The sequence below is a fragment of the Hylaeus anthracinus genome, unplaced genomic scaffold, assembly GCF_026225885.1.
Source record: "Hylaeus anthracinus isolate JK02 unplaced genomic scaffold, UHH_iyHylAnth1.0_haploid 11997, whole genome shotgun sequence".
NCBI classification, from domain to species: domain Eukaryota; kingdom Metazoa; phylum Arthropoda; class Insecta; order Hymenoptera; family Colletidae; genus Hylaeus; species Hylaeus anthracinus.
In genome coordinates, this window is record NW_026534344.1 from 4,214,597 (window position 1) to 4,236,071 (window position 21,475).

General features: G+C 43.5%; 1 protein-coding gene across 1 annotated transcript in view; it reads left to right on the forward strand.

The window, feature by feature from the left end:
* The window catches only part of LOC128889323 (uncharacterized), an 80,828-nt gene extending 72,341 nt beyond the window's left edge, over positions 1–8,487 (forward strand). Inside the window, exons 9-10 of the mRNA XM_054146864.1 lie at positions 4,001–4,138; positions 5,700–8,487. Of these exons, the coding sequence (XP_054002839.1) occupies positions 4,001–4,138; positions 5,700–6,716 (1,155 nt within the window). The 3' untranslated portion in view covers positions 6,717–8,487. The remainder of the gene's footprint in view (positions 1–4,000; positions 4,139–5,699) is intronic.
* The last annotated feature ends 12,988 nt before the right edge of the window (positions 8,488–21,475 follow it).

Here is a 21,475-nt window from a genome sequence, read left to right on the forward strand (position 1 = left end):
CATGAATAACGATCGAAGTCCAGGTTACGTATCGTCTTGTATCCAACCTTTTTTTTGCCCATTCGTCGTGTGGCTGACACCCCATCCTGTCTTGTAACTCCAATAAAGCAATGTACGATTGTACACCGCGACAGCGGTCCAATTCGCATGGGAACGTGGCCACGAAATTGACGGTACGGACAGAACGCAGGACGAAATCGTGGAGAGATACACCATGCCAGTCGTCCTATCCAATTTTATTCCCGCCTAATGGAAACTGCACCCATACCACTTATCTCGTTTCGCGCTCGCCAGGTAAATACTAATGGAAACCGAACGCTAGGGAAGAGTCACGATGGAAAAACGGTCGGAACATCCGGGAAATGTATTCTCGTATCGTACAAAGCGGCACAGGCAATCAAACACGCCGGAAAGCTTTCGCATTCGTGTAAAATTATGCGTTTAAATTCTTATTTTAAACCTCGACGCCAATAATAGATAATTCATGATTACGAACCGATGTAATCATTATACATGTAATCATTAGACACGATGAACTCGTTAATTGTGAAATAATTACGATTACAATTTTGTTCCAATGGACAAATTAATGATACTTCATGAATTATGTATAAAGTATACATAATTATATATGATTTGATTTGTATTCGGTTTGTTTCGATAAGAATTTATTTCACACGTATGCAAAGCTGTGGAATCGAATCGTCTTTCTTAATTTTTCAAACGTTCGATTGAATCACTTGTCGGGAAAGGATGAATTCTTAAAGGCTGGAATCCTTTCTTCGTAGGATTCCGTGTAAATGGAGACATTCGATTTCGTTTAACTTCATCTATCAATCTTCGCGTTACGGATAGTAAGCGTACCGTTATCATCCCAAGAGGATTGCTCTTGTATTTCGCCAGTAGTCGCTGACGTGTCACCATTTATTTCCATCACGGCCGACATCTTTTCGATAAATATCGATCGTATCGTAGTCTGTTGCGTCAAGATTTTGCAATAATTAAACCGCAGGGAATGTTCTTTAATTATCAGTTCCTTCCAGTAATATTCCTTTTGGCCGATATAGTTCGAGAAAATAACAAAATCCGTATAGTCGTTATTTCCCGTTAATGAGAACTTCTTCAGTGGTTTTATCCCCTGCGACTAATTATTTCTTTTCCGCGAGCGACGACAAGAGATTCTCACCGGACTATCATTAATTTCACCGCCTGCTCGCAAATCTCTGTCAGTGCAGTGATCCGGGTCAAGGAATGGATGAACCTGCGCGAGACGAGACGATTCTCGTTCGTCTTCGAAATTTCTTTTGAAAAAGAAGAGTTGATGCAACATTTTTCTTTGCCAAGGCAGACATACCTAACATTTCGCGTTCGTAGAAATTCCATAACACCCGCCTTGAATACAGCAAAATTGCTCGTAACGGGGATTCCATCGCGATTTCTGTGGAATTCTATTCGACCGTGGATAAATTCGTTGCAATAATTTCATCGTCTGTTCGCTGGTTGGTCCAAGAGAAGCAAAGTCTGTTACTCGATTCGTGTCAAGGATTACGGGAAAGTTTCATAACGCGAGTGCTTCGAGCTGTACTCGTCGTATCGTTAACGTTAGCCACCATAAATCTGATGCGATCGAGAGTAAATATTTTCTGTGGTCACACAATCCGCTGGATCGTTCAAAGGATTCTCCGGTTGATCTTGCTGCAGACGCAAGCGAGACGGGAAGGACACGCTGAGAACGTTCCGTGTCCATTTCACTTATCCGACAGACAGTTTGATGTTCCCTTATCGTGGCATGTTCGCGAAACGTCGATGGATACGAACTTCCGTCGACGCGATCGAAACCTGAAAGCGTCGTGGAGAAACTGACGTTGAACAACCGTATCGTTTCCGGCGGTTCGTTAACGTCGGTCAGAAGCTTGATTACGAAGAACACGAGAACATAATGTCCGACAAATTATGAATCCTAAATAACCTATGCAAACCCAACATTCCAAAGATGGTTTCGAACCTGGAGCACAGCGTTTCATTCAAACCGTAATAAAGAATTGATAGAATAGAGGATCTAATGATAAGAATATGTGGATAATCGCTGAGCGCGTTGAGTGAGGCATCCATGGCGGAGTACATGGTGAAAAGCCAAAGGCATGGACTTTTGCAACTAGCGAAACATGATCTGGCGTTTCAAAAGCTTTTGAGCGTGGTGAGAATCAGTAGCGAGTAAAACCGAATGCGCGACGAAAGCCAGACTGAAAGTTCGTTAAAGCATGGTTTGCGTCGATAAACCCCTAAAATCGAGTACTGCAAAGTCTTTCGTAGAATTTGGATAGGAATGGGACTTTGTGGGATGTATCGGTAGAAAGCAGTAGCACGTTTCCAGCCAGAGTGGAATGAGGCGCAGAGAATCGAAGTATTAAATATCTGGAGAATGCTACGAAGGCAAAAATATCGAGCATCGGAATAAATTTTGTCTCCAAACAGCGAAAGAACACATCAAAAGTATCCTCCCTCGTTGCGAATGCAGTTGCCGTTTCAGATGCATTTTTCCATGGACTCCCGCGAACAGGCGCAACATATGTCTAGAGTGTGCTCGTCCATATAAGCATAACAATAAACCTCTCGGGCTTACGGGAAAAGAAGAAGGCATTTCCAACCCCTCAACCAAGAGCTTCGCGTATCCTTCTCTGGGCATTCTTTCCTATCCGTCTCATGAACGCACTACCGGTTCGACATCCCTTTAAAAAACGTAAACGTTCGATGCACGAAAATCTCATTCGCGTGACATTCGTGGCCACGAGCATCGCCACAAAAGCCAGAAACACGATATCACCGTCTACAATGTTAATTGCCCAAACTTGCAGTCGAATGTGTTCATTATACGGCATTGTTCTTGTTGCTATTATCGCAGTCCGACGTTTCGCAAATTAGCTTTTGGCGTGGTCAGAGGAGAACAGAACCGAATCGTTTATAGAACCGTGAAAGATCGTCATGACACCGTAATCGTCCCATCATGGGTAATTGCACCCTGCGGTCCTTGCTATCCCGAACGTTTTTGTATTCTGTTTTGTACAATTTCCTGAAATGCAGTGGCCATAGATCGATTTTAATAAATGACTGATACGATCTAGCCTCTGGTATTCCTATCGAAATGTCGCGGCCACGTTTTCTAGTCGCGCAACCGTTCCAGCTATTTTTATTTCTGTTTGTGAAAATTCCAGCTCGAGAGTGAGGATTTTCGAATTAAGCCCGCGACGAAATATCTGTTTAGTTACAACAGGACGAATAAGTCGCTGGTAGTCAACGATGCGTCAGTTGTGAAAGACACGACGGAGTAAGACGGAACGGAGAAAGAAATCCGGAACCCTGCGCGTAATCCGACGTATGCGCTACGCCAGGAATCTCATCCTCGAATTTTGATCTACGTACACGCGCGCGAATGGTCGATGGCGCGCGGCTCTGTAAATTTTAGCAGGGTATTTAATGCCGCGGCTTCACAGCCGGCAAACGCGAGAAACGAGGTACACAAAGGGCGAGAAGAGAATGAGATTCGGCTTGCTGCGTTATGCGCAACTTCCTATATCGTGCCACAGTAACTGTTCTCGATGAATGTGTACTTTGTCATCCATTGTCAACACGAGCACGTATCCGCTCTCTATGAAAGTTCTGCATACCGTTGCCGATGATTAGCGAGTTACGAGAGACAGTTCCTTTCACAGCCGCGACGGTTCTCATCTACGCGTCTATTCACGTTTCATCTATTTACTCAACGAGTACATGATTTACTTAATATGCGTACGTTTTGCGTGAACGAAATTGGAGTAATTTATGGTAAACTCCGTCTATTGATAAGTCGAGTGCCATGTTTGTGCATATACGTTGCTATTCGAAACCGTAACTGTGAGAACTTGTCTACGGGAACGCTTGAACGAGGAAGTAACGATTACGCGAGAAAGCAATCGCGTCAATTAATAAAGAACCCTCTTACCTTTTTTTTTTTTTGTTGCAGACGAAGAAGTCACGGCTGATCGATTCCCAGCACATCGTCATAATCCTCATCATTTTCTCTCTGATTCTGTTCGGTATGAGTTTCGCCTTCGTTTTCAACTGTATACGGAAGCTCGTGCGAGATCATCGAATCATTCGGGTAAGCGAGTCTGCTCTTAACAGTCGCTTCGCCTGGTAATCGTGCCAGTCTCCTGGAAAATTGATTAGACGCTGAATTAAAAGTATCGCTAAACGTGTGTCGGTGATCGCGCGATGCTCGAAAAGCGCCGAGTAAAAATGCGCGAAACGTTGATTTCCTTTCGATTAATTTTTCTATAAGCACTTCTTTGGTCGAACGTTCTGTTCGCGTAATCAAGTGCACGCGAGAGAACTACGATCTTTAATCGGTACACTTGTTAATAAACTATGCTTGTTTACGCTACACGTATTGGTATCGCGGTGAATCGAAAACTTTACAAACCCCCAGTGGCGTGGCATTCGATGATTCAGCGCCTTTATTGCCAGCTATGAAAGCCCCGTTACGGTGGATATATTTATACGTGAATTTTTCTGCCTCTATGTCAAAATCTGGCCAGTGTTACACGCCATTTGGTACGGTCAACCATTTTATGCACCATTAAAACCGTTAACTCTCGCGAATGACTATTAAAACGTTCGGTTGTCAAAACTAAAGGTTGATGAATGGACGTACGTTCTTTAAAGACGTATTTACCCTGCGAACTGTTTCGTAGATTGTACAACAATATCACGGAAACAGACAAAAAAAAAAAAAAAAAAATATGTGTATCGAAAAATCACGAACGATTGTTGCTTTTTTGTGTGCTGTGCGCCGATCGCGCAACGAGGCATCTCTTGAATTTCGATCACGGATCGAATCTACGAGATTTTCGATTCAATTCACGGCACGAATTTGTCACGTATGGCTTTACGTGGCCAACGTGCACGCAACGCGGGGAAAAACTGATAACACGCGATACGAAATGGGCCCACGGTTCGTTTCATCCATTCACGAATGATAGTAAAGTGCTGAACTCCAATAAGCATTAACGAGCGAACGAAAATTAATTTCAAACAAACGATCCGGTTCAGAAAATGGTAATTACTTGGGAGATATTACAGCCTCGTGAAACTTTGCTCGTTAACATTCAAACAACCTATAATCATATTTATTTTAGCGTTTCGCTGGATATGCATATATATATATATATATATATATTTTTTGTTTTCACTTCAACGCAAAAGTCCCGTAACGCAAAAAACGATCGTTCAGGTTTCCAATTACAATGTAAATTGCATTGTACTGAATGAAAAACCGACTTAACAATACATTGAGAAAGCTATATGTGCAAATGATAACAAGGTAATTTCTATTTCAATTACGGATGAGAAGACGTACGAGCGCAAAAATGGTCGGATATTCAGACCTGCTATTATCTCCGTTAATTTGAATTCTTTCAACGAGAGATGCTATACCACCGGCACTCTCTATTCCTTCAATGTTACGATTCCTTTGCAATGACCCTCCAAATACAGTCACCGTACTCTATATTAACAATAGTTCAAGTTTTTTTAAACTATTTCGAGAAATATGCCATCTAATTGTAGCCATAAAATTACTACGGTGACTTCCAACGGCCGCTCCCCGTTGAAGCTTAAATATTTGCTCGACTAATTGGAAAAATCCGTTTGTCTTCCCTCAGGAGCACATCAGGCAGTCCAGAGAAAATCGATTGGACGAACTCGGTCGTAAGGCAACACCCTGTCCCATCTCGTCTTCCAGGACAGACATCAGGGACCGAGGAAGCGAGTCACCGAGTCTGGAGGTGGTGCCCAGCAAAGAACTTTTACCGCCCACCACCCTAATAGCCCAAGAATACACGAAGGACTTGGTACTGGAGATGGGTTACAACGCCAGGGACATGAACGACATCCACCAGAGCAACAACGTCAGTAACGCTACCCAGGAACGGTTGCAGGAATCCAACGAGGAACCAGAGATGCGCGACAACTTCTGTCAAACGAGGGAGACCCTCTTCGAACCCCGAATCCCGGACAACGCAGCGCCTATAGGCTTTACTACTTTCGGCGTACGGACACCTAGTATTTCCCAAAACGGGACCAACAATCATCTTCACCACCTTCGTCATCATCACCTGCACCACCACCAAAGTCCGCCGCAGTCGCGACACAGCTCTCAACCTTCCCATCACAGTTCGCAACCGTCTTCGGAGCAGAGTCCTCAGCAGCCGAGCTCTCAATGCTCCGGTTGCAGTCCAGCGTCCAGAGATCGGGACGGTAGCATGGGTGTTTGTCCAAAGCACAATCCAATCCCAGCTCCACCCGGCTGGTCGACCCACGAGTCCAGCTATCAACTACCTCCTCACCAAGGTTCGCCTTACTCGGACCTTCCGGATTATCCTTCGCACCAGAGGTACCAGAGCCCGAAATCCAGCAAGGAGACCAGTGTCTATCGTCAATCGCCCAAGTTCGCAAGGCAAGCGACGATCGGGTCCGGTGAGAGGTACGGTTCTATTTACGGATCCGGCCACGGATCCAGCAATGCGTCGAGCACTCAGCATTCTGGCACACCCAAGTGCCATCAGCAGATGCCGCACGATCCAAGGTACAGGGCGGAGGCGGTGATAGAGGTCGATCAGAGGCGACCCTTCAGCATAGAGAGCACGAAGAGTGCTCCGGATGTGATCGCGACGCACTGACGCCGGGGTCCTGGGGATTGGGAGCCCTACAAGAGACGCCATCCCCGTCAAACTGTTACCGATCGTCAGCTGTCCGGCAAGAACGGTGGGAACAAGGTCACCGTGGCCACGCAGAGCTCTTTAGACGACGATGCCTCGACCAGCTCGACGGTCGAGGCGAATTCATCCTCCTGATCCACGTATAACGGTGCGATCGAACCGCCTGACCAATTGGACTATTCGGATCAGGACGATCTAGCGCCTTCGGGAAGTTCTGCGCGACAGGTCGCTCGAAAATCCGAGACGTCGAGGTCCTCGGGTACAGTCAAGCGGAACGACGTTCCAGATGTCAACAGAGTAAGTGAGACGGAGTCTCAACAGGGGAATATCAGTGAAATCGGCGGAAGGAATCCGAAGAACGCGTCCGGTACGGAGTCTACCGGAACAACAGAGACGTTATTCGGCGATGTCGCGATCCTACGGTCTACCGAGCGCGACAGACGAGAGTCGTTCGACGGTGTTCCGATTTCGAAACCATTAGGCGCGGGAGTGGCTTTGAGGATCAGCGATCTCCCGATTCTGAGGCCTCCGGAGGCTTTCAGGGCTCCTATCTTTCGGTGCAAAGCGCCGACTTTGGCGTGGCAGCACTGCGGTTGCCCTTCGCATTCTCATTTACCGCCGCGAAGGTCGTCGGTTATCTGTAGTGCCTTGAAACGCTACAACCAGGAGCCTTTCTATCGAACCTGGCCGAACAGAACAGCCAGAAGGTTCGTTCGACCCTCGAGAAGGACCGTGGGTACGCAAAGCTCGTTCGACGGTTCTAGATCGTCTCTTGGTGCTCTTCGTTGCGTCGTCAGGTCGATCGACATGACGGAGAGGTCGATGGATCTTGAGATCGGAGCAACCATACCTTTCTAGTGGTTGCTTCTTAACCGAAGTGTTTCTTCAACGCGTTGGATCGATTGGATTACAAATCAAAAAGGGGAAGCGATATCAGCTGTATTATTGTTAAATTGGGAATTGTTATCGCTTGGATCGGATACGTACCCGCGCTCGCGTTTCTTTTGTTAACGTTTCGGATTTCACTGAAATTAAAAGCGTTGCTGTCGTAGGGCTCGCTGACGTAACGATCTTTCGTGTAATAATTGCTGCAATCGTCGTTGTCGATTGACTACGGTTGAAACTTGACACCGTAGAATAAATTTGTTATGTATCCGACGCCTATTCGATTGGTGCGCGTGAAAGGTGATTTTTAAAAAAATATACAATCTCATTTTGTTTCGGTTACGAGGCCGCGCCACGAAAATTGAAAAATGACATTTCGAATGCACCGTTGTAATTTTTCGTAGCCATCGGCGTTGCTTCCAAAGCTGCGAAAAAATGCGCGAGAATGAGAATTTCACTCCGAAACAATTTTTTACTATTTGCATTTCGCAAATTCGCGAAACAATTTTTAGACCCAATAGTTACTCTTCAGGGAATCGGTCGCAATTTGTTTTTTTTTTTTTTTTTTATAGAGAATATTATCCTATCTTCATCTCGACATTCTTTCGTACCACTGAAGGCAACGTAAATGTGAAAATGGTCAAGATAAATTACACACGTATATCTATGCATCTTTGCACCTTTAACGATTAATCGTTCTGAAACGAAGTTGCATTGCGGGATGATTAATCTATTATTTCCATCCGCGAGGCAAACGAAACTGATTAGTGCTAAAAGTTTGAATCGCTCGTTGCGCGCCATGTGACGTGTTTGGAGTTAGTTTAGGACGAATTACTTACCATAACCGCTTCCACCGCATTCTCGCTAATTACAGCGTCGTTGAAAATCAGCGAACAAAGGGCTTGTCAAGATTGTGACCTTGTGGCACAAAACATGCGTTCGAAGCACAAAGCACGACGGTTAACGTTTACCCACGATCACTAATGATGTTTTTCTTGCAAGCAGGAACACCCTTGTACGGAACGTGAACATATCGGAAACCGAACGTAATTTTGTTATGTTGGCAGTTGTGCTCGAGCGTCCATCGATGAATGTCATTCTTAGTCGGCATGTCGAAATGTTTACGAGTGGTTATGAATTTCACGTGATCGAGTGAACGTGTGTGAAGTGTTTGGAATATACTTTGGACAAAGGTGCAAGCTGTACGGAGAAAGCTGTTCGTTTCGGCCAACGAGTAAGTAGATTCCTTAATCCGAGAACGTGAATTCGTTTCACGCACAAAATGATATTCAGGTTGATCCTATCGTTAGACCTAACCCTTTTTGTACACGAGGTATCGATTACGCGGCTCGATCGCCGAATATTGTTAACGTATGAATAAATACGACACTACGATATTAAGCAAACTATTTTTCCACGGTGTTTCCACTGATAGTCGAGGGTGTAACGTGTCGGTCGCACTCGGTCCGGAAAGTCGAAAGAATGCATTTATAGTAGGTAACGCGTTTCAGTCGGACATGCTTGATTCAAGTCGTAACGTTGATCGGGGAGGTCGATCGTCGCGCCGCCACCGTCAACTTAAGAAATCGTCTCGATAAGCGAAAATGTTTGTTTACCAGTTTCGCGAATTTTCCAAAGGGCGTCCCGAATTATTCCCCGGCCCCCAAGATCGCGTAATAGCAAATTTCGCTTCGTATGATAATCCGTTCGGTATGATTTCGAAGACCGCGATCGCGCACGCGCATTCACATTAGGGATGGCGTGAAAAATCACTGTTAGTGATTTTTCACGGTGATCACACAGTCACGATCGCAGTCGTGATTAAACTTCGATCCGGAAGATGGCGTTTCCGAAGCGGTTCACGTTAATTGTTATCGTTAGTGTCTCGCTGTCTCCCCTTAGCGGAAATTCAAGAAACTACAAATGAGTTAAATTTAAATTGTATTAAAATTATATTACCATTGCTTTTAGACCGTATTATAATACATATATAATCTAAGAACAACGTAATTCGTGAGTAGTGAAAAGAACGTTCTCTGGCAATCGGAAGCGATCACGAAGAGTCACGAATCACTGTGAAAAATCATCGTGATTGAGAATGAACGTGATCGAATCACGAGTGGATTCAAAGGTAGCAGTTCACGCCATCTCTAATTCACATTGCTTTCTGCTTCCGCAACGTTTGTCGATTGGTCGATCTATCGAAACGAGGTACAGTCTTTCGAGGAGAATTAAATTTTCGCGGGCCGCGTGCTCGCGAACAGACGAATAATTAAATTAGTCAATTAAATGTTAAGCGATCGAACAAGAATAAAAGGAAGATATGTAAAAAAAAAAAAAAACAAGAAAAGTGCGAACCACGTGCGTGTTAACTGTAACCGATATAAATACGTTGTAAAGCTGTCAGGAACCTAGCGATTAGTAATCGACAAATTCTCGCTTCTGTACAGGTTACGTATTAACGTTTATCCTATAGGACAAAATGTACAGAGTGTACACATTTGTATATAAATGACGCATGATCGTCTGTTAAAGTGATACGACAGACGAATAATAAATATAGTACTTTTAAAATAACACAGACTCTTGATCCGACCCTCTCATGATTTTAGGTTTACCTCCATTAACTCGGCTCGCTCTATACAAAATCTTTCTTTAGATTTTAGGAATATATTCTTCCCGTGTTATGAATGAATAACGACAATGAGAGTTTAAATCATTGGTTTTCGTAACGTAACGTAATCTTCGCAAAAAATGAGACGTCTCCAGAAACTTAACTTCTTTCCATTTTTATCGCGTATTGTAAAAGGTTCTTTAGGGACTTTCACGGTGCTTAACGTTTTAATGAAGGTAAGTCTGCGCTACCGCGCCATCCGAAGAGCTTTTTGAGCGGCTTTAACCCCCGCCGTACATCGTATTATATTTATGTAGGTAGCGCGCGCACATGACACGATATCAGCAAATGTTTTCATACTGTTATAACGAACACCTAGTGGAGAAAGCTTTATAAGCTCCAGAGCTTATGTTGGACAGGACTGGACTGCACGCTGGACAGCAGTTAGATCCCAGATTAACCTATTAATTGAGAAATAAAATCGGTGCAGAGATATTTCACGTTTTCTACCACTTGCAGAAATCGTACGAAAAAAACTACTCGCGACAGATTATTTGCTTCTCGAAGCCTTTAACATTTTGTTTAAAATATTTGTCGGTACAAGCAGGTAACAGTTTAAATGGAATAACTTCTACAGCGTAAGCATTTTCGCTTGTTCGTTTACTACAAGCTAGGCGATAACCTCCATTCGCTGAAGTGCTAATTTGCTTTGACCGCTGACGCGAGACGTACCGCGACGCGAACAGTTAGCCCGATTTCAACTTTTTTAACGGCACATTTTTTATTATTGTTTTACTTTTTATTTTTTTTTTTTTTTTTTGCATAAAACTTCACGAACAATTTAGTCAAACGTACATTTCGTTCGATGCAGTTAGCGTCGATCGGTGCGGTAGCTCACGATCATCCACGCATTAAGAAAAACCATGTATTTGTATAAATATTAGACCTGCATCGCCCTGGTGTCGACACTATTCTTTCCGCGCTAATAATATTTTAATGAAAGCTTTTTTTCAAGAGCGTAAGGCTTAACGAAAGCGTCTCACCCCGGTGTTACTCGTTTGGCGTTATTAACTTCCTCGTTGCCCCGGGGCATTCCGCTTCTTAGCACAAACCTCGCTCTCCTTGTGGCTCTTAATTAGTTTTAAATGATTCTTAGATCGCTTGCAAAGATCTACTTTCCGTAATAATTAGCAATGCTTTTGTATCCGGCGCTGTTTCGCGCATCGCTTTAACGTTCCGCTCCTGGAACGTCGTCGTCTTCCACCCAGCAAAAAAGCAAGTATTCGTTCATCTGGATTTTTTGCAGCAAATTTTACAGAAAGGGAAGAAATGGAGATGGAGGAGCAAAGTATTTAAAGGGCAATAATAGAAGGCCGTGCTATCTTAAAGAAATCTTAATGATATTACGTTGGAATGTGGAGCGCAAAAAGCTGGAACTTTATAGTCTGAAAAACTACCGAACTTTTACATAGAAATAGTAATTCGAAATTCTATAGCTATCGCCTAGTTTTGTTCCGTTCGTGGCGCTAAATGATTAAATTTCATTGATAAGAAGATTAAAACGACTGATATTAATATTAACAGCCGCGCAGTATATTTTCCGTCAAAATCGTCGTCGAAGATTAAATTTGACTCGCGCAGAGCAACGGGAAATTAATATCGTTGACTGCCGCCGTAACGGTAAAAACTGCATAAGCGACGACGGACGTTGATTTTTGCTCATTTAACGAAAATCCTGGACGTTTGACAAGGCGGCTCAAAGAAACGCGAATATTGAAGAGGCGAGTTAAATCCTGGTAAAATCCGGTAGTTCCCTTTGAAATTATTCCCCGTCCTCTATATACATATAATACGCGTGTACATACGCGGAACATGTACGTACATATGTCTGTACGTGCCACCCTGCTCGGTCACCTTTATCTCTTCCGCATAATTTGTAATTTATGTACGTGCCCAGTGTCGTAGTCACGTCGATGTCAGGGGCTGTATGGCGACAACGAGATATCTCTAAACATATATAATGGCGGTTCTTCTTAACCCCTGCTACCAAAATTCAGAAATTATTAACGGGCATTATCTTGTTGCGGAAGTTTTGTTGATAACCTGACGAAAATGAATATTCGACGATGCATTCTTCCTCTTTTCTTGGAATTTCCAAGCGTTATACTGGCGTTAAGTTGCACATCGAAAGTAAACAATCTATGGTTTCTGCTAGTTTATTTTTCCTGTTTGACCAGCACCTAATGATAACTGAATCACGCAGCACGATATAATGAACCGAAAGCGGAGTAATTAGCGAAGCGTGCGCTGTTGTCCGAATTAAATTTTTCATGGGATACCCGCGGCTAGGCGGGAAAACAGGAGTCAGCGAAAGGGATACGAAAACAAACTTCCGTAGATCGCGCGAAACTTTCGAACGAAACCTTTGCATTCACCAGCGGAAACGTAGAACGGTGCGGTTTGCAGAAACGATTAAAACTCTAATGCTTGTTACGATTAATCCTCTGTAAGTCAAATTATGATGGAAAAAATGTATGCGACAGGATGTTTAGGCATTATTATGCATTATTATCTCAAATAATGAGATATAAACTGAAAGATGAATTTCAACAAACACAAACTATACTATTGCCTTCCTCTGGCAGTATGCTTGTACACGTAATGAAGCTTCATGTATCTCCATTAACTATAATTAACTGAAAATTTAACGAGAGTTTGTTAACGTAATGTTATACTAGTTGGACATTAATATTGTCATAAGGTAAACACAGAACATACGCGATCGAAATAGATTGACGAACCATAATTATTTACTCGAATTAATTATTCTCAAAAGAATAATTCATCGCAAATTAACGTTTCCATTACTGTATCTCGATTTCGCCATATCGATCTTATTCTAAATTCAATGCACCCATTTAGCGTGAACGAGACGATAACTTCGATTCTACAGTACCTATGAAATTAATCGAAAGTAATAATTAATATACAAGAAACGGAAATCGTCCGAGACCGTTAAACGAAGCATTGAATTGGTATGATCAATTCGAGTCGGGGACCATAGCCTTTAATCTTTTAGTACGGGTTTCATTGAGGTGCTAAGCGTGAGAAACTGCGAGAGAGCATAGAGAGCCAACTCCAGAAGGATCAATTTTAGAGGGAATTCCGTTGAACGCGTGCGAAGCGAATTTGTCCGACTATCCCAATGGACGCACTCTTTCCATTTACTCTTTGCTGTCTTCTTCGTTATTTTATTGTCAGTCATTTCCGTTCCCAGACGCGACGAGTATTTATCGGATACGATTATGCGCTGGCCGTTCGCCAAAGTATTCTTCCAGCGATCTCCCACGTGATCGTTTCATCATAGACCGCGCGTCCTCGATAAATAAAAAGTCGAGCGAGGCGGTCGTCGAAGCGGGCAAAAATCGATTTACGTTATCTGGATATGAAAACGTAAGTAAAGTCGAGTGCGGGGCGAGGTCGTCTTCGTGGCAGACGCGGCCCTCGTACATATCGTCTCCTTCTCTTGAAAGTTTTACAATTTGAACCATCTTCGAGAGGAAACTCGTCCAATCGCTGGATCGCCGAGTCTACATACGCCACGGGATGAAATGGTTCATACTCTTATATTATTTCCACTTTGCGATATTAGTAAGATGCGACGAAGAAATTAAACAATGCGAATTTTCCCGAGGGTAAGTATTTCGATTTCTAATCGCATTGCTGAATATTTCGAGAAATCTAGTGGCATTACCTCATCGACACTTCTCGTAGACTCGGATGTAGGGACGAATGCACCGCAGAGGCGCAAAAGAGAACGATACGGCGAAGAAACAAGGCTCTACTTTCCACCCCATCGGTGTTTATCGTGGCGCGCGTTGGTTGCGGGGGAATCGAAGCCGAGAGTTTTATTACGCTCATTGGAAGATCGCGCCTTTATGACGCCGCCACCGTAAAATAAGCATTTCGAGAGCTTCCGGAAAGAAGGATCCTTCCGACGTTTCGCGGTGCAAAGAGAACAAGACACACAACGGTCGTGGTATCCGGCTTATACAAAAGAGGGTTGAGGGCGGACTGTTCTGAGCACCAGACGTCGTGGTAAATATACGTTTGTAGGTCGTGAATGTTCCAGTAGCCCCTCCACACAACCATCGAGCACACATTCGGTAGTACCCCTCTCTGTATCAGCGGGAGAAGATCCATGTTTTTACCGTGCCGGAGCGAAATAAATTTTCTTTTCCTTCTTCCCGCGGTGTTTCAAAACGAAGAAGAACCGCCTCTCTTCGATTCTCCGGGATCCGGGGGCTCGTCTGTTTGACAGTAGACAGCAAATACCGCTGGCCAAATATCTTTACGGGGTTGTTTCGAGGCATACTAAAACGAGATCGATGCACCAACGTCGTTCGGTTTATCGATACAGCTTTGTTACGGTACGAAACAAACAGGCGAGGGGTCTCCGTGTTACTTAGTAAATGGAAAACAGGGTTCCGTGGTACCGTGTGCTAGGGCAGCCGCGTGTTACTATCAATCTCAAAGTAGGTGCTTGTGCCGTTAAATAGGACAAAAATATAGGTGTCGATAGAGTCGTTACTTCGCAGGAACGTTCTCACTGTTGGGAGAACAAGGAAGTAAAAAGGACGGTCATCGGATTCCACAAAATTAATGCTTTTTTCCCGGCAAGAACTCACGACATAATGGCTGTGGCTGGAGCGCGGTTTGGAAAATTTATTCGGGGAAAGGAGAACGAAAGGAGGCGGAAGGAGGCCGTTTCGCGGTGTAGTTGATCGAAGAAGAATTTGCCACGAAAGAGCAGTTTCGGGGGACGTGAAAAGAAATGTACGCCCATTGGTAGATCTCGATTTCATGACGTCGCGACGTCTGCTGGATTGATATACGGCCACTGAAAGAACTTTTAGAACGCGTCGGGGTGTCGGTGGTGGCAAGAATGCCTTTTGGAAAATTGCACTTCTTCTCGCCGATGGTTCTATGGACCATTATTCCTCGAAGGGCCGTATATTTCCCAGCGTCTCGTAGAGGCATAAATACACGTTAATGGCTGTGTCCTTCGTGGCGCGATCGACCTACTTATTTCACCCGGCGGACAGGCGAAAATTGGACAATACGTTTTATTGTTCCTTTTAAATATTCGTCGATCTTGGACGAGCGTTTTAAACGAGCTACGAAACTGGAACGGAACACGTGCACTCACGAGCACTCGGTGGTCGTTGCTGAATAAATTAACGACCGACATATCGACCGCTTCTCGTGCCACGTGCTTCCTGACCTCGGCTTTGCGTCTTAAGTTCCGGGGCGTTAATGGTACTGTCGATTACGGATTTGAAGCTAATGTTCCGTGCAAATACTTGGACTACCACCCGACTCGGTTTCACCCTTCCCTTTGTCTTCGTTTACGCGATACCAGAAGTTTCTTCCAAAGTCAGGCGAAATCTATTGTTTCCCATCGGTTGGCAGACGATGCCGTTGTCTTTGTTACCTCTGGGCTCTCGGGATCATTAAACTAAATTACGGAACGTCTCACGACATAATTGATACAAATACAGTAGAAATACTTTAACTTTGCCGCTAGGCGAACCGTTACTTTGTTCTAAGGCATACGGTCAATAATTCGATCTATTTATTCGTTCGATTGGTTCTAACAAATTCCGAGGTCGGTACCTTAATCAACCGTCGTTCGCCTTATAACTTGCTGGAACTTTAGTAACGCGTATTCATAAATTACACGGTATCCCGGATAATTAACAAACCCTGATCAATTTTTACTCGGACCGTGAACAGAAGTTTCTTTTGACTTATCTATACGCTTTATCATCGATAATTAAAGTTCGCTGGTTTGAACTTCCCCAGAATTCTTGTTCTTTATTAGCTTTTTTTCGTCTTTGGGTCGTTTCATCGAAGTTCGGGAAAAAAACGAGAAGCTTGGGTGGATGAGAATAAGGACGCTCGAGGCATGCGGGGCCTGATCTGTCGCGTATAAGATGGATCGGCGTACTCGCGAGAGATTTGCCTCCGGTAAACAATGTCATTCCGATGTTGCGATGAGAAAACAACCCAGGAAAACTGGAGGAACGTCTGGCACGAAAAACGGCAAGAAGGCAAATGGAAGAATAAAGTCTGGGGCTTTACAGCGCGGCTTTCGCGTGTGCCGTTTCGCGATGGCCACGGATCAGGCTCGCATCTGCATCGTTGCACATCTGCATCCGCTGCGGCGTGCAGAACTCGTAATATCGGCGGGATCACGATTTATGCGCGCCCATCGGCTGCTGTCACTTTTAATAAAATGTAAATATGCGGCTCGATACACCTCGAAACCGCATCAATTCGCATAATTTCGTTTCACCGATAAATACGTCCCTGTGGCAATGGGATTACGTTGCCATTTTTCCCCGATTGTCGTCTCTGATTGACGCTAATAATGTTCATTTTAATTTCCCGCATTCCGATTCTCAGCTTACGCGTACGGGGTGTTCGGTTTCGATGTATGAAGGCTGCGTTTCGCGAACGTTTGACTAGGTAACTAAGAAATTGTATAATTGTTGTTGCCTTCGATTCGTCTCAACCTTTGGAACATGTTACATCGAGACTGCTCACCGTACACGTTTCAACTGAAACGCGCAACGAATTCACGGTGGATACCATTTGCAAGTGACACGCGCTCGGTCGTAGAAGTTGCTCCGTTTTCGACTTGAATTATGAATATCAAAACGTCAGCGAAACGAACGGTTCGAACGGAAACGGGTGGGAACAACGATCGGAGCCAGTACGTGCGTCCACAAAGGATGCTTCGAAAATTCAGATCGCACGACGCGAGAGCGTCATATCTGTTGGCGAAGGGGTCAAATCAATGGAAATTTAATTAACCCGGATAAACTGAAAAATAAAGGGGATGTCTGGTAAATTCGTCCTGTTGAGCTTTAATACCGTTCCGCCCTCGCGAATCCGCTTGCCTCTTTCATCGAAGTTGCCCTCTTGCTGGATTGCCGTGACGGAATTGACTTCGCAAAGAGATTCGTCCGTGTAAAGCCTATCGCTGTATATCCCTTCTATGCAGTCTCGTTGTAAAATAAAATTATTTCGCGTCTTATCGATTAAACCGCTCGACTTTCGATATCGATCCTCCATCTTTTTTTTGTTATGCTTCTACGCGAACACGAGAAAATATATAGTCAGGCTATGGCTCTTAGACTCGCAGCACTTGAAGCTTACGGACATTTTAAATTGGCCGACTTGTTCGAGAAAAAAAAACAGAACCATTAACATTTCATCTCTAGCCATCGATATGAAAGCTTTACTTCTATTAGTGCTTCAATGAGTGAGCCTTGGCCACTAATGAAAATTCGAGATCAAGATTAGGCAATACAGCTACAAGTCATTATTAAGTCAGAATTCAACGCTTGCTGTTGGGGTGAATTGTTAATCAAGCCCTTAAACTTTGATGCAATTTCCTATGATTGCAAGTCCTATCGTCGAAATATATTATATTGTTCCCGTGGTATTCCCTGTACACTTCTCTTGTTCCAATTACATCTTCAGCCGAGTGGAATAAGCATGAACAGTAATTTTAGAACGTCCTGTATATTTCACAACCGTACCAAAAAATTGCTCCCGTAGAGAGTCGGTAGCCGACAAGAGTCAGAGGAAACGAAATCTGTAGAGAGACAGTTCGAATTATTAAAAAAATATTCCACGGCAATTTGACTTATTGCGACCCAGTAGCTCGCGGAAGACGGAACCGGCAATATTTCCAACCAATTGATTTGATAGAACGCCGAGCCTCATCGAGGCAAACTCTTCCCACCCCTCCTCTCCCTCTCTTTGCCATGAAAACCGATCATAGCTAAATCGTATACGAAGCTTGAATAATTATCAGTATCATCGTTGGTAAGGTAAGTGTATCTAATTTTGACACAAGCGCAACGTTCCAAATACTAATTTCACGTGCAATTATGGTTCTGTTAATTATTCGGCGGGGTAGCGTTTATATATCAATTTATTCTGTTTGAAAATTTTTCTAATTCTGAATATACGAGGTATAGCTTAACACCGCGGGATCTATTCCAAAGTGTGTCGATAATTAGGACATTTACCTCACCTGTAATCTCGACGCCATGTAAATAAGCATTTCGGTGGTTTACGTAGCCGGTACTAAACAGCGCCGCGAAACATCGACGATACGATCTTATTGTTCCAACCTATCATGAATGGTTTGACTGCGGGTATGCAATCGCGTTCGTAAAGGACGAGCCGTTTAGTGCCTCCGTTGGAAACCTGAGACCACGCAATGGCGTGAAAGGATCAAGGCTCAAGCAGATACAGAACCGCGACGAAATTTTGATTACATTAGCATTCGACGCGCTTCGGATTATACTCGAATTAAATTTTATAAGCGCACCCTCCGAACTAAGTTCGAAAGTTCTGCCCGGCAGTTCCGTCGCGAATAATGAACCGCGCAGAAGTTATCTGCATCCCGAACGCACCCAAGTTTTCCTGGATCGACGCAGTAGCGGATCTAAACTAATCAAGACCCGATGCTAATTGTCTCCAAGGATCCTTTGCGTTTCCAAAGTGTTTCACGAAAGGCAAATGTTATCGAAGCGTCCAAAAATTCGGACCCTCGAGTACCTAAATTAAAAGCTCAATAAACGAGTAGCTCTTGGATGGCCAAAGCTCCATTGGGTTTCATGGTAAAATCCGCTCGTGCATCCGTGAACAATCGGCAGTTTGCCGTTGTCTCGAGCACACCAGAATATATTCAATTAAGGTTTATGGCGTGGATCAAGCCGCGAAAGTTTAATCCCTGCCAGGATGGCCGATGAATTCGACGAATCGCATCCCGCTGTTTATACGAGGCTTGAATTACAGGATAACGAGGACACTTCACCCGAATTGTGCAATATACAGCTTTTTTATCCGGCCCTCTCAAGAAACCTCCCTCCGTTGACTCTAGAGTATAATAAAGTTTATTATCTCGGCTCCCGTGGAAGTTATCGCTGTAATGGAAGTCACCGTAATCGCGGGTGAACTTTCGAAAGAATTGCTACCGTTTACCGTTAGCCAGCGGTGGAATTTCTTTCTTCGGATACTTTAAGGCTCGATAAGAAATGAAATAAGTTTTTTACATTTTAAAAATATTTTATGTTAATTTCATGACTGTTTCATAGTTTTATAGTCCATTCCACCGTCCGATATACATTCAATGCTGTCTCGTTTAAGTCGGCGAGGATTTGAAATTTAAGCGGCAGGCAATCGATCTCTTCTTCCGCGTAAAAGGAACTCGAAACTTTTTAAGAATGCACCAATTCCTTTAGTTTGCTTTGTTTTCCTCGTCTGTGTCTTCCTTGGCTCGGAGAGAGCTCGTCCATGTCTGAGTATTTAATGGATGTGTCTCTGGAACGGTGCAAACTTCCGCTTGGATGTCACTCTCGAGCTGAGCGTGGTAATTAATTCAAAGACACCCTTCTTGATAATTCAGATAATCGAGTCAGTTGCGACTGAGCGAGCCTGGACAATGCAGATGCCAGAAATTGATAACTACTGATACTGCTTTGCAGAGAATCCAGCTGCAAACACCAAGTTATACGGGGTGAAACGTTTAAAACGGATGACCGAAATATACGAAAGAAAATGAAAAAGAATCATTCGAGAAGATGTTCGATTTCCAGAGAACCATCGTGCGATACCATTCTCTTTTTTATTAAGGATATTACCTTCACTTTGTTTATCTTCTAATGACATTTTTCAATGGTTCCACCCCTGTACAGCCTGGAAACGTTTACTCTATCTACCTGAAGCTGCTTGGGTGGTAATCCATCTTAGCTCAGAGAATAGTCCTTCGCGAATTCAACGCTCGGACAAAAAGACGAAACTTCATTTTGCTGTTGTAATTACCATTGGCAAAAACAAGTGAAAGCATGAAGGATGAACGTGGGAGAACGAAACGCATTAACGAGTATCGATAGAACAGATATGAAACAATTGTCAACGAGACGATATTTTCTGCTCGATTAAAAAATCATCATCCATCCAAAACGACTTACGTAATTCTGTCCACTTTTAGTGGAAATAAAATTATATTTTTCCGTAAGCGTTAATTTAACTAGGGTCCTAGTTACCCTAATTGCGAATTACTCTGGGCTCGTAGCGACTAAGACGTTTAATTAGAAAAGCTTTGCGCTCGCTCTGACGTATTAATAACGCAGAGCACGAAGTCACTGAAACCGAGCTCCGCTGCGGAAAATTTCATGAAAATCAGGAAATGGAACCGTGCGTTACAGTTTTGTAACTCTTCGAAATCCAGCATATAAGCATGCCCGATAAAAACGTTCATAGGCCCGAGAATTATATAATTCTTGACCAGTGGCTCTCGCAACTATTCAACGTATTCAACTCTCAACAATTTTAAACGTAGACATCAGTTTCGGATCATTATTGTTATATCCTTTATGCAATACTCTTACATATCTGTGCAATAAGAGAACCAAAGGAATTGCTCTCGTTCGCTGCTTTTAATAAAATTGTTCGACAAAAAAAGAGAGCCCCGGGAGATGTTCTTTAATTATCATTACTTGAAGAGAAAAGGTTGCACAAAACAGAACAAACATATCTTTCCATCTTTGTAGAAGGTTTATAGCTTCAAGAGCTGAATCATGGTATAATTAAAAGTACAGGATCGATCCATTATTCCTCTCGTTCGTTCACCCCCTTCGTTTAGATTTAAATACCGTTACTGTTTGGCACGTTGCATTATGTATGATGATTCATTTATGAATGGTGCAAACGTATTATAAACGATTGCATCTGCGTGTCATATCGATTGGAAGGCTGAACGTTTGTTCAAACGAGAGGATATCATTCCCGATGGTTATCCAATTGCCGACACAGAGATAAGAAAGCCTTAACACGGTGCTGCAAATACCCAGAGGGACGTATGTATGCACTTTGTGTGCAGGTTCGCTTATTATGCACCTGATAGCAAGAACACCTAACACGCAGCAGAACAAACGCGACGCGCGCCGGCTGCGTCGTCGTTTGCTGCGAGTTTAGGAAGTTGTTCAAATTGTCATTTTCAGAGATAAATCGGAGTCACGGTGTTTGGCTCCAAGGAAACTCCGATTGTACACTTTGAAGTAAAGTACAATATAATTCACTCTGACGACATGGTTGTAAATACGCTTTATATTTTAACCTGTAACTTTTTAAGTAT